Here is a 27,504-nt window from a genome sequence, read left to right on the forward strand (position 1 = left end):
CTAGATTTTATGACATTATAAAAGTAGAAACAAAACTGTCTAAACGAATAAAGAAGGCTAATGGGAGGGGGAAAAAAAGAGGTATAAGACTATGAGAAAAAATATGCTTAACATCCAAATATGCTTATATGATAATAATACACTTATATAACATACACTGTACCATGTAAAGTGAATATTCACAATGAAATAATTTTTAAAAATAAATTTTAAAAAAGACAAGAATAATCACAAATAAACAAGAGCTTTCTCAAATAAAATCTTCATGTATTGGTCATATATATAAAAACGTCAGACTTACCTTGACATATTGAACTAGACGCTCATTGACATTCACTTTATAGGTCTCTATGCCTAGCTCCTTAGACAAGCGTAAGATTCTGTTCTGGGTTGGTCCCACATAAGCTCCACCAACATCTACCCATTTAACATGCTCATTCTGAAGAAAGAGAAAAAGTAGATTACCTAAATTTTGTAATCTAAAAACCTTTTCATGATGAAAAATCATTTTTAATTTGCTAACTTAATTGTGCCTCACATGTCCTTTATAACGTACACCTGAAATTCAAAACCTTTTTTCTCTTCCACTTAAAACAGGAGAACACTGTCTGACAATTCAATAGGCATGTCCATTTGTAGAGCTACTGATGAGGTTGATTCAACAATACAATACAGAAAAAACTCTAAAATACATCCTGCTGATCTAGAACCTTTGAAAATCACTTAACTTATTATGTGCATTTTTCTCTTCCATTATTGTTATAGGAGTTGCCCATGGATTTATTAATCCCGAACTCCCTGATTTCCACCAGTTGAAATCTTAAGTCATCCCACATTCATTGGCTCCTGCTGATATTTTAAAATATTTCCAGGGAAAATGCATCATGGCAAAATAATATTTCAAAGTATAAAATACCCATATAACTAATTATTTACAAACATGTAAATTCTCTCAGGCACTAAAGTATTTTATTTTTCCCTCTTAAACAAATTCTCCAATTTCTAGAGTTTTTATTAACATATTTGATTTATTCAACAAATTGAATATTGGTAACCTACAATTCCTTTATATATTTGCAATAAGTTCCCTAAGGTTTCCTTCTATTCTACTGTTTGCATCAGTTTTTTCGTGTACATAATGCTTATTTACCCTTACTTATCTGATTATATTTTATTGTGTAACAACCAATGTACTTGAAATGCAGAAATAGGTGGAATGGTAGGAAATATTTTTCTCAGAAAAGATTTATGAGACACTAATAATACCAGATAACTGTTTCTTTTCAGTGTCTGAGATTTGAAGCTAGGAGAAAATGCACATATGAACTTTTCTTTTTTTTTTTTTAAAGATTTATTTATTTATTATATGTAAGTACACTGTAGCTGTCTTCAGACACTCCAGAAAAGGGTGCCAGATCTCGTTACGGATGGTTGTGAGCCACCATGTGGTTGCTGGGATTTGAACTCGGGACCTTCGGAAGAACAGTCGGCGCTCTTAACCACTGAGCCATCTCACCAGCCCATATGAACTTTTCTTGCACTTTACACTTAGTTCTAAGATGGAACATAATCTGAAGAGAAGGGTTGAAAAGCTCTCCTCATACACATATTTACCTTAGCTGGAACAAAATGAATAAGGAAGAACATCAGTCAGAGAATCTGTGAAGTAAAAGTCCCTCAGGACACGGGAGAGACATTGGTTTTGTACTTAAGTGAGAAGGTGGGGCTTTGGAAGGCTTTGAGCAGTGCGAAGACATGACTTCGATCTCAATGACTCACATTCACTGCTGTGATACTAAAAAATGATTAATAATAAGGGACACAAATAAAAACAGGGAACACTAACTTGGCCTAGAAGTGACAGTGGTTCCAACCATGATGTAGCAGTAACAATATTAGTAAGCAATGGATTTCAAAAGTATTTTGAAGACAAATGCAAGACAGATTCTGTATAGGATGAATGTTGGTCTTGAAGTGCTGACCAAAACCCCAAGTATTTGATGAGTTGTTGTATGGGAGTCTTGTTTTTAAAGTTGTTGGCAAGGGAACCTTGGCATGGCATTTGGCATTTAGCATAATAAGAAATTGTTATACCAAAGAGAATTATATTAGCAGCTCTCTGAAGTAACTGCTTTTATGTTCCTTATTGAAAAAAAAAATGTACTCTAGGCAGGAGGTTTTAGCTAAGTGATTCATTTCCTGTCCACTATGTTCTGGGTTCTCTCTCTCTCTCTCTCTCTCTCTCTCTCTCTCTCTCTCTCTCTCTCTCACACACACACACACACACACACACACACACACACCAGTTTGGATAATTGATTTTGAGATGTCACTTTAAAATCCATATGTACTAATTTCTAACTTCCCTCTTAGATCAACAGTGTATTTTAGTTAGCATTTTACTTATTTCAATAGGAGAGTTACTCATGGTTTCCATTCTACTGTAGAAGTAGTAGTGAAGTGCTATTTTGACTTCTTAAATCTGGATATCACAATCTTCATGTTTTCTTTCACTATCAATACTGTCTCCTGAAGCTTCTTTAGTCTCTAACATGTTTTAAAGAATAAAACACCAATAGATTTCTCTTACTTTAACATAGACAGAAAAAAGACGTGTAATGTGCAAACATTTATTTAGACTACTGACACTTTTTTTATTCGATATTTTCTTTATCTACATTTCAAATGTTATGCCCTTTCCTGGTTTCCCCTCTGAAAACCCCCTATTCCCTCCCTTCTCCCCCTGCTCAAAAACTCAACCACTTCTGCTTCATGTCCTTGCATTCCCCTATACTGAGGCATAGAACCTTCACAGGACCAAGGGCCTCTCCTCCCATTGATGACTGACTAGGCCATCCTCTGCTACATACACAGTTGGAGCCATGAATCCCATCATGTGTACACATTGGTTGGTGGCTTAGTCCTTGGAAGCTCTGGGGGATACTGGTTAGTTCATATTGTAGTTCCTTCTATAGGGCTGCAAAGCACTTCAGCTCCTTAGGTACTTTCTGTAGCTCCTTCATTGGGAACCCTGTGCTCAGTGCTCAGTTCAATGGATGGCAGTGAGCATCCACTTCTGTATTTGTCAGGCACTGGCAGAGCATCTCAGGAGACAGCTATATCAGGCTCTTGTCAGCAAGCACTTGTTGGCATCCACAGTCGTGTCTGGGATTGGTGATTGTATATAAGATGGATCACCAGTGGGGCAGTCTCTGGATGGTCATTCCTTCAGTCTGAGCTCTAAACTTTGTGTCTGTAATTCCTTCCATGGGTATTTTGTTCTCCCTTCTAAGAAGGATAGAAGTATCCACACTTTGGTCTTCCTTCTTCTTGAGCTTCATGTGGTCTGTGAATTGTATCTTGGGTATTCTGTGCTTCTGGGCTAATATCCACTTATCAATGAGTGCATATCATGTGTGTTCTTTTGTGATTAGGTTACCTCACTCAGGATGATATCCTCCAGATCCATCCATTTGCCTAAGAATTTCATAAATTCACTGTTTTTAATAGCTGAGTAGTACTCCATTGTGTAAATGTACCACATTTTCTGTATCCATTCCTCTGTTGAGGGATATCTGGGTTCTTTCCAGCTTCTGGCTATTATAAATAAGGCTTCTATGAACATAATGGAGCATGTGTCTTTATTACATGATGGAGCATCTTCTGGGTGTATGGCCCAGAGTGGTATACCTGGATTCTCAGGCTATGTCCAATTTTCTGAGGAACCATGAAACCAATTTCCAGAGTGGTTGTACCAGCTTGCAATTCCACCAGCAATGGAGGAGTGTTCCTCTTTCTCCATAACCTCGCCAGCATATGCTGTCACCTACATTTTTCATCTTAGCCTTTCTGACTGGTGTGAGGTGGAATCTCGGGGTTGTTTTGATTTGCATTTCCCTGATGACTAAGGATGTTGAACAACCCTTTGGGTGATTCTCAGTCATTTGATATAACTCAAATGAGAATTCTTTTTTTTTTTTTTAGCTCTGTATTCATTTTAAAAATATGGTTATTTGGTTCTCTGGAGTCTAACTTCTTGAGTTCTTCATATGTATTGGACATAGCTCTAGGCACTCAGAGCTATGAGTTTTCCTCTTAGGACTGCTTTCAATGTGTTGCATAAGTTTGGGTATGTTGTGGCTTCACTTTCATTAAATTCTAAAAAGTCTTTAATTTTTTTCTTTCTCTTTCTTCTTTTCTTTTCTTTTCTTTTCTTTTCTTTTCTTTTCTTTTCTTTTCTTTTCTTTCCTTTTCTTTCCTTTTCTTTTTTCCCTGATCATGTTATCATTGAGTAGCGTGTTGTTCAAGTATGTGGACTTTCTATTGTTTATATTGTTATTGAAGACCAGCTTTAGTCCATCGTGATCTGATAGGATGCATGGGATTATTTCAATCTTCATGTATCTGTTGAGGTCTGTTTTATGACCAATTATATGGTCACTTTTGGAGAAGGTGCCATGAGGTGCTGAGAAGAAGGTATATGCTTTTGTTTTAGGATAAACTGTTCTATAGATATCTGTTAAATCCATTTGTTTCATAACTTCTGTTAGGTTCATTGTATCTCTGTTTCATTTCTGTTTCCATGATCTGTCCATTGATGCAAGTAGGGTGTTGAAGTCTCCTACTGTTATTGTGTGTGGTGAAATGTGCCTAGTTTTATTGCAACTTGATATGCTATCTTTGGTTGATATCCCTGGGAGGCCTGCTCTCTTCCTAAGAGAGAGGAGGAGGAGTTAATGCGGGGAAATGGGGAGAGGGGCCAGGATAGGAGGAAGGAGCAGAAACCACATTTGGAATGTAATATCCGAGAGAATTTTTAAAAGTGAGGCATCCCACAAACTGTTTCTTTAAAATGCAGAAATACTTCAATGAAGTAACTTGGGTTCTGCTGGGAGACACTAAGAAGTATAATGTGGGATTCTATCAGGCTGTATTTATTCTTTTCTATTTAGGTCATATTACTCAGCCTAGGAGGCCACATACATGGGAATCTATTAGGAAACAATACATTGACCTTGTGGTGGCATTGCAGGCATTACAACTTTATTAATTTGATTCTGCTCAATTATAGATGATTTAATTATAAAATACTGCTCTGAAATTGTAGAAATTCCATCAGAAGAGGTCAGGTGAGAATATCAATTTTAATTTTTTTTTAAAGATCCAAAATAGTTTGTATGACTTCTTTCAAATTTATCCTAATTGATAATGTTATTTGAATCAATTCTCAAAATTATTTGATTTAACTTTCTACTAAATACCATCCTAACTGTTTCTTAAAGCTTACTTTTTCTCCCTCTAGGCATTGGAAATATAAATGCTAAGTGTCCATTTATAAGTATTTCTAAGATTTCTTTCTTATGAGAAAGAAATACCAAAGAGGTATATAGTACTATGCTGAATAGACACTAATAATTCCTATCTGCTGCTGACATATATAAATGGAGCAATACAGCCAAGTAGCTAAAGTCAATAACATAGATTGGGATAGGCATGTTGGAATTTCATTTCCTTTATATGACTTGCTCTTAACTGAAAATCTGCAGAATGACTGATGTTATTATTTAATAAGCAAAAAAGTTTAAATGACAAGGAAAGTGGGAGTAAAGGAAAAGTAATAACTATCTTTAAAATTAAAGATATTTTTCAGAAAATGACAGAAGAATCACATCTAAAAAGTGAATCCAGTTAGAATATTTAATTTGTCTTTTACACTACCATATAATGCCTTCAATTTTAATTTCAAGATAGATAGGTTGTGGAGGCACGTACCTATTATTCCATTATTCCTAAGGCTGGGACAGTAGGATCTCAATTTGAAGGCCAGCCTGAGTTACACAGCAAGATCCTGTCTCAAAAAATAAAATAACAATACAGATATAGTGGTGCATGCCTTTTATACCAGCATCCAGCAGGCAGAGGCAGGTAGGACTGTGTGAGTTCAAAGCCAGCTTGGTCTACATAAGATTTCCAAAACATCCAGTGTTACTTAGTGAGACCATGTCTCAAAATTGAACAAAAATTAAAATTAAGGTATACAGGACCTTTTTGGAAGACATATGAGTATATCTTATCACTCAGCATGAGATTTGCATATGAAATGCTAATAATCCAAGTTAGAGTCAAGTAAGTACAGTGAAGAAATTCCAGTCTCTTCACTCTTTTTGTACATTTTAAATGTGTATAAGTTTTGCCCACATGTATGTATACGCACCACATGTGTGTATAGTACCCACAGAAGTCATAAGAGGACTTCAGAACCTAGAACTGGACTTAGAAATGGCTGTGTGCTTAGAATCAATCCCAGATGCTCTGCAAGATTGAAAACTGCTCTTATCCAAAACCCATAGTAGATTATATCTAAGGGAATACTCAGAAATACTCCAAATAAATGTAATGTGAATTTAAAGTTAAGGAATCAAGCATGCCTATACCACAGAGGACTATATTTGCAACCTCCCCTGGGATGCTTATTAAAAGCAAAATGTAGATTCAGCAGACATGAGAATTTACACTTCTCTCAAGTTTCCAGGTACTTCCAAGGCTGCAGGTCTATTGACTACACATGGAGTAGCAAGGTTGTAGGGAACATTTTTCGAGCTGAACAAAATAAAAACAGGCCTTGTGAGGCTAGTAGATGAGAGTAAGAATGTATGGCATGGGATGACTGGAAGAGCTAAGATAGTATCCTAGTTTGGATGTCATCACACAGCTATTGCAATAGTCACTCCAATTCCCTTTCTTATGCCTGTTTCTGCTCTGCCTCCTGGAAATGTTAAACACTTGCTTTCCCAGGCTCCTCTTATAGTTGAGATGCCATTTGATCCAACTTTGCCTAATGAGACAAATGTCTGCATGGACTTTATAGTAAAGGAAAACTCTGTTTCAGCACAGGATAGTGATGTTCTTTTATTCTATTTCCTTTTGTATGTTTTTGAAACAAGACACCACCATGTACTACAAGCTGGTCTTAAACCTTCTTGCGTCAGTGCCTCAAATGCAGTACTTACTGCTGTGAGTCATTAAAGACACAGCAATTCTTATTCCTTGAGAGAAGTCTTGCTTAGAGTCATAATACTCACCTTGTTATCAGAGGGCAACAAGCCAACATGCAAAGAATAGTAGATCAAAGGGTAGGAAAAATCTGAAGCCTTGATGGCAAAAGTGAACTCCTGTACTATCTTGGAGTATCTACCACTGATTGTCTATGAAATTAATGTTTTCACTGCCTAAATCACTGTAAGTATGGCTTAGGTGGTTCTGTCATAGCCTAACTGAAACACCTATCAATGCAGGCATTATTTCTCCTTCTAGTCATTTTCTCAAAACAATATGCTTTTTAAAAAATATACTACCAGTACTCAGCTTTTACTACTCTATTTGTGTATTCTACCAAAAGGGGCTCATTAATGACTTTCTTATTTCCATAAGCAAAGGAATCTTTTCTGCCTTCATCCTATATAATCTGACTGTTGAGCATTCCTTCCTCTTCCATCCAGCAACAGGCTCACATAGCAGTGTTTTAGTCTGGCTCTCCTTACCTTCTATGGCTTTTCCTGTCTCATTACATGCCCTACAAACTTCCATGTTGGGCCTTATTTCCTTATATCTTCCCCCTATGTACTTTTATCAGCTCCCACAGATTCAGTTACTTGTAAACACAGTAATAGAAAACAAGTTAGTTTGCAATTTTCCAGAATCCTAATGGAGTGATGTAACAAGACCTGTGCTTCTTCCTTATATCTAGCCAGACATGACCTGAGCAAAGAGGCCAAGGAAAAAAGGTGTGTGTGTGTGTGTGTGTGTGTGTGTGTGTGTGTGTGTGTGTATGTGTGTGTATGTGTATTATGTGTGTGCATGTGTGTGTATATTAGGGATACAAAATCACTTTTAGTCCAGTCATACTATTGTACTACCACAGGTAATACATACTCAATTTGACTCTATAATATAGACATTACAATATTGTAATGAAGTTATTTGTTCCCATTGGGTGTGTTTCTAGAATGTGAGTGACTGAAGTCAGAGCCCATCACTATGCAGCTAGCACTTGTTAAAAAAAAAAAAAACAAACATGTTGGGCATAGTAGTGTATGCCTATAATCCCAGAACTTGGACGACTGAGGTAGGAGGATGAATTTGAGGTCAGTCAGGTCTGTATAGTGGGTTTAAGGCTAGCCTAAGATACTGAGAAAGACACTGTCTCCAAAAAAATGAAGAAAGAAAAGTCCACTTACTCAATAAAATAGTTTAGAATTGTTGGAGTAATGGCTTAACTATGTGATTTCATGAGAGCTCCTCTAGGGCTATGACCTCAAGTGCCCCATTTATAGTTCAAATGACATGCCATAAGGTCTTGAAATCACTTACCCTCACAGTATATGTTCTTCCTCCAACTCTATCCCGGGCTTCCAGAACCAAGACATTAATTTTGTATTCTGACAATAGTTTGGCAGCAGCCAATCCTAAAGGCAAAATAATAGACAAAATGTTAACATCTAAATTCTAAACATCCCAGATTTGAACAGATCTACCCAGAATCTGCTGATTTTGCTATTATTCTAAAAAAAAATTACCAGTATTATTAACTCTCATAAAGGATTCTCAAATGACTAGCTTATTCATCTTGTATTAAAGATTAGCTGTTAGTAAAATATGTAATCTTTCGAACATGTTTTTTGTTTTCTGGAATAGTCATACCGTACTTAGAGAATCTTCTCAGCCCTCACCCAGAAATTCTAACTATATAAACATGGATAGGACTCAGGTTCCTAGATTTTATTTCCTTCAGTGGAGTCTAATATTCTAGACACTAAGATACTAGGAGCTGTGCTTAACTTCATTTATTAGCTCAAAGCTAAGGACAGGGTCTCATCTGTAAATAGAAGCTTTTATTAAAGGTACATTTCAAATCCAACATTGTAGCAGTAGAAAAGACAATGTAAATTACCATTTTATTATGCTATCAATATATATAATCATTTATGGTAACCTCAATTTAATCACCTTCCTCAGCAAAGGTTTCCAAGGTTTCTCCACTATAAAGTTATATAGTCACTTTCCTTTTAATACTCTACTCTTTGGAAGGAATGCTATACATATTCTACATTATACAATACAAAGCTATGATCTACCATTTTGAGGGAACTGTATATGAATTGTTGAGAATTCTTCAGCAGTACACATTTGGTTATTTTCCTCATTTATTTATTTAATCATTAGTATGGGCTCACAAATATTTCTTTTATACTTCAGTATATAATCCAATACTATATTATACTGCTGAAATTATTCACTGGGAGCTCTTTTAACTGGTTCCTGTGTGCCCCTTGACATTCCTCTATCAGTTTGTATTTGTACATGTGCATGAACTTCCTTATTTCTTGTGCTATAGGATACCCCAGGTTCACAGTATCTTCCCTGCCTATCCTAGCCTTGTTATCAGCATTTCTGTAGTGAGCCTTCATCTCTTTTGTTGGGAATAAAATTAGAAAACAAAATGTGGTACTTCATGTGCTCATAATTGCTGGAATACCTCTGCTTGCACAAACTTTCAGCTCTCACATTAAGGAAATACAGTGTATATATACTTATTATATTTCAAATGCTATCTGAATATTTGTTTACCTTTGCACCACCTGTTACAAAAGAAATCAACCATAGAGGTAAATATAATATAAAGAAAGGTTAGTCAGCATGTTAGAAAGAATATAGAGTAACAGTAGAGATGATATTAGTAAAATATCAAGATACATATTAGTGTCCCTAAAGAGAGGTGCTATTTATAGTGATTATAAAATCCAGTAATTTATAACAGTACAAGTTTGTTGCAAAGACAAGAAGAACTTCAAAATAGTGTTTTTCTAATTAGCATATACTTGATGCTATCACTAGATCTGTTATACTGGGCCTGTCAGGGGTGTAATGTAGTATAGGACACAGAGTACATCCGGTTGGTATAATTAGGGTTTAACATGTAAATAAAGATGAATGAAAAGATTGAGTAAAAATCCCATGTGACCCTAAATATGAATCTGAATGATCTTAAAATGTAAACAGGAAGTTATATGAGAAAATCAACTAGTGTTAGCCCTCAGATTCAATCAGGATTTTGGTGTGTGTTGTTTGGTTTGGTTTTGCTAGGGATTGGGTCTATCTAGCTAAGCATGGTGAAGCACACCTACAGAATACCAGCACTTGGCAGCAAAGGGAGAGGATCTGGACTCCAAGGCCATCTACCCTCAAATGTATTGTCAGTTTGAGGCCAGACCAGGCTACATAAGACCCTGTCCTCCAAAAATTACTTAATTCAAAGATGACTAAAAAGTGGGTCTATAGTGAACACACTCAAGCTTTTTGTCATTATTATATAAATAACATGAAAGCAATTTACACAAAATTTATATATTAGATATTACAAGTAATCTAGAGATGATTTAAAGTACATAGAATGATCATAGAGGTTCTATGTAACTATATTATTTTACATGAAAAACCTGAAAAATCCTCCAATTTTGGTACTCACACAGATTCTGGAACCAAATCTCCACATCACAGATATCAAAGAATGACTGTGTATGCAAAACATTCCTTCCATGATGCTGACTAAATGAATCTCAGTTCTTATGTTGATGGTAAGGACAATGACTAGTAAGTACTTTTAATGAAAAATAAAAGGTTTGAAGACACAGAAGTGTTATTTTTTTTAATGCTTAACAGGTAAAGCAGACAAATATTTGTGGTCTAGAAAGGCATTCTCTTAACTTTTTTTTTTTTTTTTTTTTTTTTGAGACAAGGTCTTTCTATGCAGCCCAGGCTAACCTTGAACTGCCAGCAACCCTCCTGCCTCAATCTCTTGAGTGCTGTGATTACAGGCATATAGCAGTAAGTCCAGCTTCAGGGAAGCTCTTCTAATATAACAACTTTAGTTATGAGGTGGAGGAAAACAAAAGATGATACCTAGTATCAGATATAAGTCTCTGAAACTACACTCCTTAACTATTTTTGGACCTACTTTGTATATCATTGTGCATTCTACCCTCCTTCCAGTCACTATGAAATTCAATGACCACTTTTAGGAAAAAATAGATCTCAACTGGACCTGGTGTAACATACCTGTAATTCCTTCACTGAGAAGGCTGATTCAGTAGGATTGCAATTTTGATGCTAGCCTGGCTGTGTAGCAAGACTATATTTGCCAGGGAATGAAAGAAGTAATAGGAAGAAAGGAAAGAAAAAGGAAGAGGAAAGAGAAGGGTTAAATATTAATGTTTTTAAAAAGTTGTCAGTAAAAAAATGAGTTATAAGGAAATAGCAAGAATTGTGTTTTCAAAGTATGCTGTGAAATGTCTAAAGGTTCTATATGTGTGCTATCAACAGTGAGGCTAATGTGTCCAGATAGCAACGAATCAGGAGAAAAATAAAAAAGTTACAAGATATGAAGCTCCAGCAGGCCTTAAATTTTAGATTCTTTTGTCCTCAGCCTCCAAAGTCCTGGGATTACAATGCCAACTTGATTTAAAAAAACAAACAAACAAACAAGCAAAAACCCACTTCTTGAAAATACGAATGTATAATACAACTTTACTTTCTTAGAATGAACCTGGAGTGTTGCAGGAGTCCAAATACTTGCTGCAACCACTACAAAAATCTACCCACTAAGAAAACAAAACCATATTCATGTGGGTGAGTGTAACAGAATAGTTGGGTGTTTTTTGTTTGATTGATTGATTGATTGATTGATTGGTTGCCTGGTTGGTTTTGGTTGATTTGGTTTGGGGTTTTGTTGTGTTGTTTTGCTTTGTTTTGGGTGAGATCCCCTTGTGTAGCCTCAGAGAGGTTTGCCAGCTTCTGCCTCTGCTGAGATTAAAAACATTCAGCACCATCCTTTGCAGTAGGGTGGATTTTACTGGTCAAACCCAGGACCTTGTACATGTTAGCAAGGCCAGCAAAGGACCTCTGAGCTTTCTCAAGCCATTACATAACCTTTTTCTCAAGTAATCAAGAAAGCTTAACAAGGATAGGGTATCAGGTCAATATGTATTTGGAATACTTTAAGTATTATTACCCCATTTTTCTAATTTTTAAACTAGCATCATGCTTGCTGACAGTAGAAAACAAAGAATATCCGTATGCACACATGCTTGTTACTAAGACATACAAACATTCTTGTCTGGATTTTGTGCTCACTATCAGAAAAACCATTCCTTGTTTTTAAAAATGCCAAATCTTACAATCTTTTCAATTTCAATAAGCTGAAAACATAGTGCAGTTTCAAGTAATAAATAGAATTAAACTAACAATTAACTTCAATTTGCCTGTAATTTAAAAGACTGGTTGTCTAGACAGTCTCAATTTATTTGATTATTGCCCAGCATTTATCTTCACTTTAGACAAACAAATCTCACCTCAGTTGGGAGATGTAATTACTTCTTAATTCATTATTTGTCCAATTCTTTTATTGAAATTTCAAATATACTACAAGTGTTCCACACAGACATTCTCAAATTCTACACACTAGGAAAGGCTAAATTTTAAGCCATAATTCCCCCATATTAAATACCAATCCTCAGATAAGACATTCCAAGGCAAAGTAATAGTGTTCTTAAAAGTTGGGATACTTATACTTCTCTCTTGATGATAAATTCCCAGAGAACACTGTTTATATTAAAGGTCCTGAGCAGCAAAATAATAATCATCATCATCATCACCATTCAATTCAGCATTTCTTCACACTCTGCTATTCTTTTATAAAAACCCGTGTGTCAAAATACAGTTTGGAAAAACTGGTTTAATCACCTTTAAGATTGCTCAAATAGTTAAAGGAATAAATTCCCATAGGCAGGGCCCTAATTAAATAACATCATAATGTCTATAACATGAGCTAAGTATGGGAGCAAAGCTTTGATATAGTTATGAATTTTCCTCTAATACCTCACAAAATTATTCTCTTTATTCTTAGAAGTGACATTTCTAACTTTTACTTTTGATCACTACCCCCAGAATATATATAGTTAACTCCTTCCTGACTATTTTGTGATGTGGTCCCTGACCAACATAATTCTTGCATAATTGTACACTTGGACTCTTGAATTAAACATTCCAAGGACAATAAAAAGTATAATCAAACATCAGCTTACATTGAAGTTTGCAGGCAACATTCTCCAAGCCAGAAAAACAGAGAACCTCAGAAATTTTACTGCCACAGTGAGCACTCCATTAACAAATGTTGAATGGATGAATGAATGAATGAATGATAATTAACACAGAATAAAAACGGTTTTAGCGTAAGCCATAGCTCACAGCTAATTCATTTAATTTAGAAATGATCAATTTAAATGCCATCTTCATTAGAATTTATAATTTATCTAAAGTCCACAGCACATTTGTCAAGCATTATTTCCTCCATAAAGTAATTCCCTTATAATTTCCTGCAGGGAGAATTAGCTGTTCCCTCCCTGTGCCCCTGCCCCTGTGAAGTAACCTTAAGCATACACTGAATATCCCTCATCTTGTAGTGTTTTGAACCCCACGTCTTTTGGATTTCAGATTATGTTTAGATTTTATTTATTTGCATATATAATTAGATAACTGGGGGGGGGAACGAAAGTCTAAACACAGTTCAGTTTGTTTCATTATACACCATATATGTATGCATAGGCTTAAAGTAGCTTTATACAATACTTCTCACACACTTTCTGATTGTAACCTGTCATATGATATTAGATGCAGAATTTTCCAAGTGGCACCATGTCAGCACTCAAAAAGTTTCAGATGGCAACCCTATAGGTGGTACAACATTATGAACTAACCAGTACCCCGGAGCTCTTGACTCTAGCTGCATATGTATCAAAAGATGGTCTAGTCGGCCATCACTGGAAAGAGAGGCCCATTGGACACACAAACTTTATATGCCCCAGTACAGGGGAACACCAGGGCCAAAAAAAAAAAAAATGGGAATGGGTGGGTAGGGAAATGGGGGAGAGGGGGGAGGGTATGGGGGACTTTTGGGATAGCATTGGAAATGTAATTGAGGAAAATACGTAATAAAATATATTAAAAAAAGTTTCAGATGTTTTTGTCTTCAAGTTAGGGGTACTCAGCCAGTACTAGCAGCACTTCAGATTCATAGCTATAACCCCTGCCTCATAGAGGGTCCTATGTATTACACAAATTACTGTATAGACAAATGAGCTAACAGATAAACTAGAGAACAAACACCCCCTGATCAAACTTGTCTCTTTAGTGTGGGTTAGAATTTTATCCAATGCCTTGAAAGGACAATGTTCTTTATAATCTATAATAAATAATAAAAATAAATTCACATTTAGTATCAACAGCTGCACTTAAAAATACATGATTTTAAATACTAATCTTGTAAAATGACTAAAAGGAATCTCATTTGCTGAGGATATAGCTCAGGTGGTAGACTGCTTATATAAGATGTATAAAGCAAGTCAAGGGTTTGATCCTCAGATCCTCAGCACAAAAAAAGCTGGTTTGGAAGTCCCCATACTTAAGATGTGGATACAGGAAAATAAGAAGTTCAAAGTCATTCTCAGCTACATGAGTTTGAAGCCAGTTTAAGCACATGGAACACTGTCTCAAAAAAAAAAAAAAAAAAAAAAAGGAGGGGAAAATAAACAAACAGAACAAAAGAGAATTTATATTCATTAGTTTTCAATCTGAATATTTTAACAAGTGCACCATAGTCTATTTACTAACTTTCTTATGTTATAAATAGCATTTCTGTTTAAAACAAATTCTTAGAAACAAACTCTCATATAGCTCAAGCTGGTTTTGAACTTAGTATGTAGCCAAAGATGACCTTCAATTCCTGATCCTTCTGCCTCTACCTAAATGCTGAGATTACAAACATACATCTCAATATCCAGTTGGATATTGTATAATTTGTATGTTTTATCACCTCTGTCAGACATCATAATCAGGCCAAATTATACTGCAAGTCCTATAACACAGAAAAGGTTTCAAGAATATATACTGTTAACCCAGTACAAAAGCAAATAAACTTTATGTATGAAAATATGACCTTCTTTAAATGAAAAAGTCAAATAGCTTTCACCAGATTTTCAGAGGGTTTCTTTTCCCTCCATCTACTTTCTCCTACTTTTCACACTCCCCCTTCACCTTCTGTGGGGGATGGGGGCCTATGTTACATTCACCCCATGTGATCACCTGTGGAAGTCAGAAGTTGACTTGTATCTTCTTCTATTGCTTCACCAACATATATTTTGAAATTTCTGTCACTGTATCTGGAACTTGACTTTTGGCTAGATTATCTGGCCCATAAGTCCCCAGGATCTGTCTGTGTCCATAGCCCCAGTCCAAATCATCTCTCTCTGTTGTCAGTACTGGACTCATAAGATGTACGCCACCATACCTGACTTTTTCTGTGGTTTCCAGGCTCTAATCTCAGGTCCTCATGCTGGTAAAGAAAACATTGTACCCACTGAGCCATTTCCCTAGCATCTTTTGGTTTTTGAAACAGGATCTCACTCTACAGCTCAAGATGATCTGAAACTCACCATTTAGTCCAGGCTGACTTTCAACTTGAGATAATTATTTTACATCAGCTTTCTGAGAACTAGAATTTAAAACATAAACTCCCATACCAAGATTTTCAGGGGTATGTTTGGTCCAAATTGTATAATCCCTATAGAGTATCCTAAATTCACCATTATAAAAGGATATAGGGTTGAGGTGGGCTGAAGAGATGGCTCAGAAGTTATGAGAATGTGTCCTCCTTACATAAGAACTACATTCAGTTCACCCACATGGTGATCCAAAACCATCCATAAGTCCAGTTTCAAGGGATTTCATGCTGGTTCTCAGGCACCAGGCACATATATGGTGTGTGAGGCATAAACAAAACAAAACAAAACAAAACACCTGTATATATAAAATAAAATAAAAATAAAATTTACAAAAAGAAAAAAATACCCTATAGGTGGAACAACAATATGAACTAACCAGTACCCCGGAGCTCTTGTCTCTAGCTGCATATGTATCAAAAGATGGCCTAGTCGGCCATCACTGGAATGAGAGGCCCGTTGGTCATGCAAACTTTATATGCCCCAGTACAGGGGAATGCCAGGGCCAAAAAGTGGGAGTGGGTGGGTAGGGGAGTGGGGGGGAGAAGCTATGGGGAGCTTTTGGGATAGCATTGGAAATGTAAATGAGGAAAATACCTAATAAAAAATATTAAAAAAGAAAGAAAAGTATATATGGGCTGTCTAGATAGTTCAGTTGGTAAAGGTACTTGCAATACAGGTCTGGTGATCTGCGCTCAATCCACAGAACACACATAAAGGTGTAAGAGGAAAACAGCACATGTGTGCTATGGTACTTGCATAGCCACAGTCTCACACACACACACACACACACACACACACACACACACATACACACACCATACCCAAAATAACAATAAACATTTAAAAGCAGATATGTTTGGCACATGAAAGTTGTCAAACCTAGTAGGATATCCCACATTTTTCTATGGAACTGTCCGTGAAGCAACAGCACTGTAATATAGTCACATGTATAAATAACTATCAGATAACAGCACTAGGTTTTAGTGCACCAAGCCTCAAAGTAAGTTACAAAGGTTACTATAGATCCATGGATAAGCCTTCAAAGGATTTAGGGAATAGAAAAGGATTGTCCTGGTGGGGTGGAAATATATATGTGTGTGTGTGTGTGTGTGTTTATATATATATATAAATATATATATAAATATATATATATATATATATATATATATATATATATATATATATATATATATATTTGAGGCAGGGTTTCTTTGTATAGCCCTGGCTGTCCTGGAACTCACTCTGTAGACCAGGCTGGCCTCAAACTCAGAAATCCACCTGCCTCTGCCTCCCAAGTGCTAGGATTAAAGGTGTGTGCCACCACTGTCCGGCCTGGAAATATCTTTAAGGATCAAAAGTCTAGTCATACCAGTGAAATTTCTGTGACATTTGATAATTCATCCACCTTTCTGAGCATCCATTTTGGTCCTTTTGACATCATATGAGCAGTTATTAAGACCCTCAGACATGGTTAATATGTAATAAATTCTCAAAGTTAATCACTTTGTTTAACCTCTTATTGACACTTTTGCCCTGCTCAATCAAATATTGTTAATAAGTGGAGTTTTGTTTACTTTGGCTTACCTACTGGAGAAGTGCTTTTAAACAACTAAGAGAAACCATGGGGAAATGTGAATGCATATCTGAAAAGAGACCAGGGAACTGATTTAAGCTCCTATAGGGTTTCAGAATAAAAAAATAATGCAAACAAACTTCAGAATAAAGCATGGAAGGAAACAGTGCTGAGGAATGATGCAAAAGTAAAACCAAAGATAAAAACCTTTATGAAGCTGATTAATTATCAAAAAGAAAGAAAAAATACTGAAAAATATGTAGAAAACATATCACATGTAATGTAATCCAACCTTTTTTTTTTTTTTTCTTGAGATCTCGTTTCTAGGATCTCATGTATCCCAGGATGGCCTCAATCATATTAGGTGAATGAATATGACCATGAACATCTGATCCTCCCGAGTTTACCTCCTGAGCGAAATTACAGGTGTATGGTACCATGCCTGTTTTATGCAGTGCTGGAGACAAAACCCAGGCTTCAGTTATATTGTCGATCTCTCTGTCAACTGAGCTATATCCCTTGCCATCTCCTTTTTTGCAGTACTTGGGATTGAATCCACAGCTTTGCCTATAGCAGGTATGTGTGTACTTTATTGCTGAGCTACACTCCCATTTAATCCTGTTACTAAATAACAAAATCACAATTAAAAGACTTTAAATTTCCCTAATTCACAATGCTAGATAATAACATAAGGACTGTGTTACCTAATGGAAAACACAAATCACTGCTTAAAATTATACATTTGTCACAATACAAATGTATTAGATCAAATGGCCTAAACAGTCAACTTGTCTCAAATGCTCACAACATTTAGAAAATATATTTTTGTAAAGTTCTAATCATCTAGTCTTAAAAAAACTTATTATAAAATCTATGCATCTCAAATATGCATGCATATTCACCAGGCAAATACTTATAAAATGTATACAGTTCTAAATCACAGGGTTTTGCGGTTTACAAGTTCCACTATGTAAAAGAAAGCTACAATAAATCCTCATGATTTCTGGCTACAGCTAAATCCAATTACTGTAAGATCTTTCATGTTAAAACATCTCTCCACTACAACTACAAAGATTACTGGGTACAATATTCATCAATAATGTATTATGACATACCTTTTCTTCTTCCTTGGTCTCTGTGGTCCATGTAATTATATTATGCTTATAGTCTTATAAAAACATTTATCACATTAGCTGAGAGTTATATAAAAAATGAAATCAACTAGCACTGATTAAATGTTAAAACTGATCATTCAATGTCAGATCTTCCAAAAGTTCACTTGACCATTTGAAAAAGAAAAGATTTTTTTACTCTGAATTCCAATAAATGTAACTCTTATATCATTGTTCAAAAACAACAAAAAATAGTTTACACATAGAATGAAAGTATACTCATGGGGTTTTTTTTGTTTTTTGTTTGTTTGTTTGGTTGGTTGGTTGGTTGGTTTGGTTTGGTTTGGTTTGGTTGTTTTTGGTTTTTATTTTTTCGAGACAGGGTTTCTCTGTATAGCTCTGGCTGTCCTGGAACTCACTTTGTAGACCAGGCTAGCCTCGAACTCAGAAATCCGCCTGCCTCTGCCTCCAGAGTTTTTAATGAAAAAAAAAAATCTAACTAAATACAAGAAGTATACTAAAAGACACAAAATTCCCATTCTCATTGATCCTCAGTATCCAATAACTAAGCTATCAAAAACTAGTACCCTCATTTAAAATGTAGCTTTTTAAAAATCACTGCAAAGCAACATAGTATGTGCCACCCAGTTCTGGGTTAAAATTTTAAGATGGTCCTCATAGAAATGATTTTTATTGGTGATATATTTCAGAAAGGGGGAAATTTCAGTATGTAGAACTCAATATATTGGTCTTCATGAAAAATGTCTTTTCTATCTTAGATCATGAAAAAACTCAATCCCTGCTAGTTTAATACACTACCAGGTTCTAGGCAGCTGGAGCTCTCAATTTTTATAGTAAAGCATGGCTCATAGATAAAAATATATAATATTTTTATAAATATATAGTGAGAGTTCTTTCTACATGATATTTGGTATTTAATTGAAGACAAACCATTTTATTCACCAAGGACCATTCAGAATTATGACTAAGGCATTTTCACAATTCAGAAGCATAGAATCCACATGCACTTAGCACACTGAATCCTCCAAGTAGCTCACATGATCACATTCCTAGAGGCACAAACAAAAACTATTTTCCTTCCCTGGCCATGTGCTTAAATTAAGTACTACTTGTCTTTTTCATATACCCTCGTGGCCCTAAAGCAATGCTCCTCTGGTATCTACTGTTTGGTATGGCTTTTTTTTTTCAATTGTTTTATCATCACCTATTATAATAAATCATACTTCTTTCTCAAGGTACCAATATCTTGTTAATACTCATAACAATATTTATCTCATTGTATAAAAGAAAAGTAAATAACAACTATAGATGTAGTTCATCTAGTATGCATGAAGCCTGTGTTCCATTACTAGTAATGCATGAAAAATAGAAAAAGAAAAAATCCTGGGTGTGTTGGCACACCTATGAGCCTTGCACTCAGGAAGTAGAGACAAGTGAATTAAAAGGTCAAGATCATCCTTGGCTATATGGTGACTTATGCCTAGACTATGTAAGACCCTATCTCAGAAATAAATAAAATAGATAAAAGGATATATCAAAATGATGGAAAAGATGGTATCCTAGAAAAGAATCAAAGAACTGCAGCAGATATGTTGAATCTGCAATATTTGAGTGCAAAATATCAGTGAGAAGATAAGCTATGGGATATGAGTTTAGAGAAAGAAAAGGATTCAAATTAAAGATTTAAAAGCTTTTTACAGATAAGGGAACACTGGAGGAATATAATAAGAAAGAGAGTATAAGAGCCCAGAAGTGACTTACAGCAGAGCCTTGAGGTAATTTCAAAAATGGAAAAGGTGTGATCAATGTATGATAAAAGTTCAGAATTCAATTGTGTCACAGAAAACCTGGAAAGTATTTCAAAAGGTATGGGTTACAGATTATGGATTATACCAAGGGCCATTTCCCTTCTTAAATACTAAGACAAGATTAAAAATATAATTACTCTAATGGACAGAAAATAGGGTGTCATGCTTATTAGAAATGTTTTATGTTTTAAATGACAAAATAGAGATATCATTATTCTTTGTATAAAGATAAAGCTTCCTAATGTGAATAAATTCTGAATGTCATTTAGAATCTGTAGTCTTCTAGGAGGTATGTTATCTTACAAGCGTAACATTGCAAATACTATTTATTGACCATAGATTATAGTTAAATAGGTACCATATCAAGAATATTCCAAAGCATTTAAAACTGACACAAAGCTACTCTTGTTTGAAAAGCCTACTCCCTTGCTTTGGAGTGTATCTTAACTTCCTTACAGATTGCCACTGACCCTTATTGCTTGTGCTTAAAATTCATGTTAATAGTAATATCATTTTTTTAAAAAAATATTCTCTAACTCTGCTTCAGTGACTCTATAAACTTGATTCAGGAGCTTGGAAAGATAGCAACACCTTTAATTCTAGCACTTGGGAAATGGAAGCATGAGAATCAGGAGTTCATGGCAGCTTCAACTACATGATCAATGCAAAATATTGAAGCCAGCCTGAATTACATCAGACCTTTGTCAAAACAAACAAAGAAACTGAGGGATTATATCATGGGAATCATACCATGGGATATGACTAGCATACACAAAGAGACATGTTGTGGAGTTCCCCAGAATGCTCTTGCCTATTTATGAAACGTAAAGCCTGTATATAATACCTGAGTCAGACATGCATCCACATCTATGTTAGTAATAATTCATTTTGGATGGCAACACAGACAAAAAGCAATGTTTCTAGTCAGTTTGGCTGCTAAAATCTCTCGGATCTGACTGGTAAAAATAACACTTAGGGCAAGTTCCACTGTTGCTGGTGAACTGAAAGTTTGTGTCTGGACTAAAGAAGCATGTGAATTATTGAGGGAAAAAAAGTTCTTTATGCCCTCCTCCCCTGAAATGTACTAATAATTCCCAAGAATAAATACAGAATTTTTGTGGCACTTCATATAATTTAGATGCTCTCTTTAAGAAATAAAAAATCAATAAGTCAGGTACTTGGTGGGGCGTAGCCAGGAGGATTAGAAACCCAAAGCCATTCTAAGTACACAGAAAGTTCAAGTCCAGTCTATGCTATATGAGACCCTGTGTTAATTCACCAACACCACAAAACAAAAGAAAGCAAAAGTTTTACATGACTTAGTATAGAGCTGGTTATTTGGAATGAGAATCAGAATGGACCTTGAGTTTTAAGGTTCATCAGCTACATGATAAATATACTCTGCTGATATCTAAATATGAACAGTCAAGTATGAAAAGGAAGAAAGACCAAGCAATTAGACAAAAGAATAAGCAAAATATGTGTCTGGGGATATAGCTCACTTGATAGAATGTTTGCCTACCATGCATAAAAGAAGCCCTGGCATTGATCCCCAGTACTACATAAAGCAGGCATAATATCCCACATCTGCAATCTGAGCACTTGGCAGGTAGATGCTAGAGAATCAGAAATCAAAGTTCATCCTTAGCTACATGTTAAATTGGATGCCAGCCTGAGATTCATGAGACACTGTCTCATAAAAATTTTAAAAAAGCAGGCTGGAGAAATAGTTCAGCTATTAAAGGCTAGACCAACATCAAAAACATTTTAAAAGACAAAGCTTTCTTTAAGGAACACTGGGGACAAACAAAGAAAAGGAAAAAAATAAAATCCCAGCAAAACAGCAAATTGTGGTATAGCATTAATCGATGTATACTACAAATTATCATCATATTTCTACTTCAATGATCAACAACCACATTGCTTCTAGGGTAATTGCCTAAAGGAACCAGATATTTGAAAACACCAATCCATTAAAGTGTAGGCACTCAACAAGTGTTTAAAGAAGGAAGGAAGGAAGGAAGGAAGGAAGGAAGGAAGGAAGGAAAGAAGGAAGGAAGGAAGGAAGGAAAGAAGAAAGGAAAGAAGGAAGGAAGGAAGGAAGGAAGGAAGGAAGGAAGGAAGGAAGGATATATGTTCCCTTTTCTTACTGTCCACCAGGATCTGCTTCCTTCTGATACTGCAGCACACAGGCCTATTGCTGCCACTGGCTAGGATAGCCAAAGGAACAGTCCATACCAATCTGATAATTAGACTGTTTATCCTGAACAGGCTGAGTCCAAAGCTATCTATATCTAAAATTAATATACAAGCACATTTATAGTCTACTCAAAGGGAACATACATTAAAATAGATACTGTGGGGGCACCCTATTTACTCCTTCCTACTGTCTTTCTCCCTCTAAATTACATCTTGCACACATCTCTGAAATTATTAACACTTGAGAGAAAGGGCTTGGACTTCTACCTAGAGACAAAGAATAACTCCTAAATTTTTGCATGACAATTTAGGTGGCAATTTAATATACATATATTTATGAGGTCTCCAGGAAAATAGAGAAAAAAAATTTCATCTTCCCCTTACTTGATGAGCCATTTAAGCCAAGACCACAGGACAAGATTTAGACAGTGCAGCTCTCAGCAAAAGCATACAAGAGATTCCCTTTGGACAATTCACTACACTTTTATACAAGTTCTGAAAAAAACCCAGCAGGAATAGGTTGAAACTTCCAGGTCTTTAAAAAAAATTACTTTTTTTCTAAAAGATGCTGTCTCCGTATTTTTTTACCTACTCACTTTCTAAGCAATGGTGCTTTAGAGAAGAACTGAACTGAACTAATCCTACTACTACTTCAGTAGTACATATGTACACTGGCTGTTGTGCTATTCAGAGGAGAGGATGTGAAGTCAGGGAGGCCAAGCAACCACCTATAGAATTGGAAGTGAAGGTCTTAAATGGGAGAAAACAGGTCTGTGGCTTCCCAGGGAGGTATTCAGACACAAGGACAGTTACTGAAACTCTTAAGCCACAGTTGTTTGGTTTTGTAAAATAGCAAATGTGTTGCCAACCCAGGACACTGTTGAAGACAGAGGAAACTCATGTAATCTGCTAAATGTAACTGCAAAACAAGAGCTAATTAACCATTAGTAGTTAGGAGTCAAATTATTTTGACTCCCTCCACCAGTGTATGCAAGGGGACAAGCCCCTGCTCCCATCTGGCAGGATCTGGGGCCCTGTTATAGTTAACACTCACACGGAGGAGAAAGACCCTCCCAAACACAACAGGGACACTGCAAGTTCCCTACCCCTGGTCAGCTAGAGCCCCTTACTTAACAAACTAACCTGAGATGCCGCCTCCAATCACGACTACGTCGAACATGTGGCCTGTGATACTGGGCTTCTCCAGATCCGTCATGGTTTGGGTAAAATTCTCCCGAGACTTGGGTTTAAAAGGGGGGACCGCCCAGGGTGGAACAGACCCTTGTACCGCCCCTTGACTGGAGTCCGAGGGCGGAGCTGATGTATCTATCCACACCGGGGTAGAGCCCGGCCCTGAAGGCGGAGCGCGCTCTAGTGCAAAGGCTAGGGGAGCGCTCAGGGGCGGAGCTGATCCTTGCTGAGATACCCAGGGAGAGCCCCATACGCAGGGCAGGGATGGCCCTAGCATAGGCACTTGACAGGCAAAGAAAAGATCGGGCCCTTGATCATACAGTGGTGGAGATATGGATATAGGACTATCGAGTGACAGAGGCAGCAGGGATTCGTCACGGGGAGCAGAAAGTGTTGATGGTGATAGCCAAGAAGAGACTGATACAGAATGCCTGAGGGAATCTTCTGCCGACTCTAGTGGGGTGTTGTCTGGTGTGTCTGGCAGGGATGTGCTTCTGTGTGTAAAATGTTCTGGTGCCAATCCCCAGGAGGGGCGACACAATACGGATGGAAGGGATGGAGTGGGCTCCACTGCCGACCCTTGGGGAGTGCTGGTCAGTGAGGCAGGGATAGACCCCAGTTCTGACTCAACAGAAGTGCTACGTATAGAAGCCATGGAGGACACTTGCACAGAAGCCAACGAAAACCTTTGCCCAGATAGGGATGAGTCTGGCATTGGGATGGACCCTACTGTAGATATGCGCTGAGAGAAAGAGCTAAGGAGGGTGGAGTCTGAGGCAACTGTGGGGACCTGAACGCCCCGATGGTGAACGCGGAGGCCCTGGTCATTCCTCGGGCCAAAATTATCACTGAGGCTCTGAGGGAGGCTGAGGGCACTCGAGGGACCCCCCTGCTCCTGAATGGAATCGTTCGTCCCAGTCGAGGGAGAGGGTTGGGAGACGGTCCTCCGCAGAGGGTGGGAGGACTCGAACGAGCTGGACTTTTCCACGTGGGTCTGGGAAGTGGCACTCCGGGCTCCCGGGGCCAAATCCACCTCACGCCCCCGGCCACCGCGGCCACGCGTGACGCCCCTGCCTGGGGGGAAGGCCTTCTTTTCTGACATAATTCTCACAGCCGCGGGAAGCCGCGAATGGCTACCCTAAACCACCCCCCTCAAGGGCGCTCCGCTTTCAGGGCCCAGCCATTTGTTACCAGTCAGCATTCAGAAGCCTAACCCAAGCACGCCCAGCCCACGGGGAGGCGGGAAGATGCGGCGTCAGCGCGGCGCGGCTCCGCCTTCCCCACCTGCAGGCCTCCTTTGTAGGCCGCCCGTTGAGGCCGGGCGATACCACTATGACGCGGAGGGGGCGTGTCTGTGGGCGGAGTCCGCGTCAGAGCTCGCGCGACGATGAGTATTATTAGCCTGAAGCTTTCACCGTATTCTTTTTTTATCTAAAAGTAATGTGAGCTGGCGCGCACTCAAGAAAGCCTATATTTTAGGGAGACAAACCCGAAGGGAGAAATGAGGGGACTCTACCCAGCTCAGTTTGGTTTAGCCCTCGGGTGACGTCACGAGGAGGCGTTGTCCGCGCAGCCCTGCAGGGGTCTCCGACCTGGTGGGGCGGGGAGGGGCAAATCGCCACTCCAATGGACTGAAAGGTTCTTGGAATTCTGTGGTGTGTTTACATCTGAACATATCTAACCACAATCTCCGGAACTATGCGAGAATAAAATAACTCAGCTACCACAAATTGTTACCGAGATTTAGACAGGAAAGCTAAGGAAGGGATGCCTAAGGTGAAAATTAAAAAAAAAAAAGAAAGAAAGAAAGAAAGAAAGAAAGAAAGAAAGAAAGAAAGAAAGAAAGAAAATATGCGGAGCGGTGTAAAGCATAGTGGCACACATTTGTAATCCAAGCATTTTGGATTCTGAAACAAAAAGATAATAAGTTAGGGGCTGATCGACTCTAGTGTGAGTCCATGTCCTAGGGGGTAGGGGGATGGCCACTGAGTGAGGAAGAGTTAGGGAAAAGAGAATTTAGTATCCTTACACAAAGAGTTATTTATTATAATTAAAAAAATTATATATATATATATATATAATTTAAATATATATAATTTTATTTGCTGAAAAGTTCCATACTTACATATTAACGTATCTTGATCATCTCCATCCCTCCCACTACCCAAGACACCTTCGTTATTATTTTTCTTTTAAAGATGCAGTGTCATAGTTTCACTGTGTTGATTAAATTGGTCTCTAATAGTTCAAGGGATCCTCTTCTTTACCTTACCTTAAGCGCTCTATTAGCTGGGGCTATATGTAAGCCTTAACATGCAAAGATTCTGGAACATTCATGGGGAGTTAGTTCTGTGAGCTTCAATATGTTTACACAATGAAGCACTAAATTACAATTTTATTACATTTATTTATATTTATTTTGTGTGTGCTAGACTCAGTTCCCTCCTACATGGGTCCCAGGGATGTAACTTATGTCATCAAGTTTGGCAGCAAGTGCCTTTGAACAAAAATCCATCTCACTAGCCCAAAACACCAAATTTTAAAAATGAAGTACTCTAGCCCTACAGTAGTGGCTCATGTCTTTAATCCCAGACTCAGGAGGAAGAGGCTCTGAGTGCCTGGTCTACAGGGAGAAAGGAGTGGGGGTGGGGGGAGTTCCAGGATGGCCAAGGCTACACAGAGAAACCCGGTCTCAAAAGAAAAAAATTAATAATAATGGTGATAATAAATAAAGGACTCTGACTAATAGGAGTAATTTTCAGGATATTACCCAATGATAAAATCAAGCTATGAATATAAACAGCATACCCTTATGCATGTGCATTTGTATCCTCATCAAGTATGAAAGAGTTAAGAGAAATAAGTATCTTAACTAAAATTGTTTACCAATATAACTTATTAACTATGATAGTTTAAAAATAAATGATTCATATTAGCAGAAAGAAAGAAAGGCCACTTTACCTCTCTTTCTAAGCAGAACCTAAGGGCATAGTCAGCCTTAAAAATGGGCCTGCAGAATTTAGAGAGATGGCTCAATGATTAAGAGTATTGGCTGTTCTTCCAAACAACCTTGGTTCAATTCTCAGCACCTACATGGAAGCTCACAACCATCTACAACTGCAGTTTCATAAATAAATAAAAATGGGCCTGCCAACAATTAGCAATCTAGAAAGTAAATGAACTAAATACTATTGAATATAATTTTAAAATATAGTGGATTTTAAATGAGAAATACAATGAATAAATTAGAAGAAATTAGTGATATAGAAAATGATCCTGATCTGACACAGGCAGGTGTGGTAATAATTCCAGCACCAGAAGCAGAGGCAAGAAGATAGGTAGTTCAAGGTCAGCCTGGGCTATATATCAAGGATTAAAAAAATAATAAACTACTAAAAAATATATGAGTGAGGCCTAGTGATACAGGCCTGTAATCCCATTACTTGGGAGGCTGAGACAAAAAGATTGCCTTTTCAAGGCCTCCCTAGGCTACAGAGTAATTTTGAGGCAGGTCTGTGAAACTTAGTGATCCTCTGTCTCAAAATCAAATTAAAAGAACTGAGAATATAGCATTATAAAGCTGTATGAAGGTTTAATTCTCAGTACCTAAAACAGAGAGAGAGAGAGAGAGAGAGAGAGAGAGAGAGAGAGAGAGAGAGAGAAGAAGAAGAAGAAGAAGAAGAAGAAGAAGAAGAAGAAGAAGAAGAAGAAGAAGAAGAAGAAGAAGAAGAAAAAAAGAAGAAGGACGAGGAGGAGGACGAGGAGGAGGAAGGAAGGAAGGAAGGAAGGAAGGAAGGAAGGAAGGAAGGAAGGGAGGGAGGGAGGGAGGGAGGGAGGGAGGGAGGGAGGGAGGGAGGGAGGGAGGGAGGGAGGAAAGATGATGGCCATTCAGGACATAGTACTCAAAAATATACACCTTGACATTTCATTTGAAAAAGCAAGAAGACCCCTATTATCTTCCTGTAGCCCAGTGTTTCTCAACCTTC

The 27,504-nt window shown here is 37.3% G+C and overlaps 1 protein-coding gene across 1 annotated transcript in view; it reads right to left on the reverse strand.

Moving 5' to 3' along the window:
- Positions 1-24,753, reverse strand: part of LOC110286552 (amine oxidase [flavin-containing] A) — a 67,313-nt gene extending 42,560 nt beyond the window's left edge. The window contains exons 1-3 of the mRNA XM_021152962.3: positions 23,471-24,753; positions 8,371-8,465; positions 302-439 (exon numbers count right to left, since the gene is read on the reverse strand). Coding sequence (XP_021008621.3) covers positions 302-439; positions 8,371-8,465; positions 23,471-24,620 — 1,383 coding nt within the window. The 5' untranslated portion in view covers positions 24,621-24,753. The remainder of the gene's footprint in view (positions 1-301; positions 440-8,370; positions 8,466-23,470) is intronic.
- Positions 24,754-27,504: the final 2,751 nt, after the last annotated feature.

Source organism: Mus caroli, unplaced genomic scaffold (genome assembly GCF_978045245.1).
Source record: "Mus caroli unplaced genomic scaffold, Mus_caroli_1 scaffold_5, whole genome shotgun sequence".
In the NCBI taxonomy this organism is placed as follows: Eukaryota; Metazoa; Chordata; class Mammalia; order Rodentia; family Muridae; genus Mus; species Mus caroli.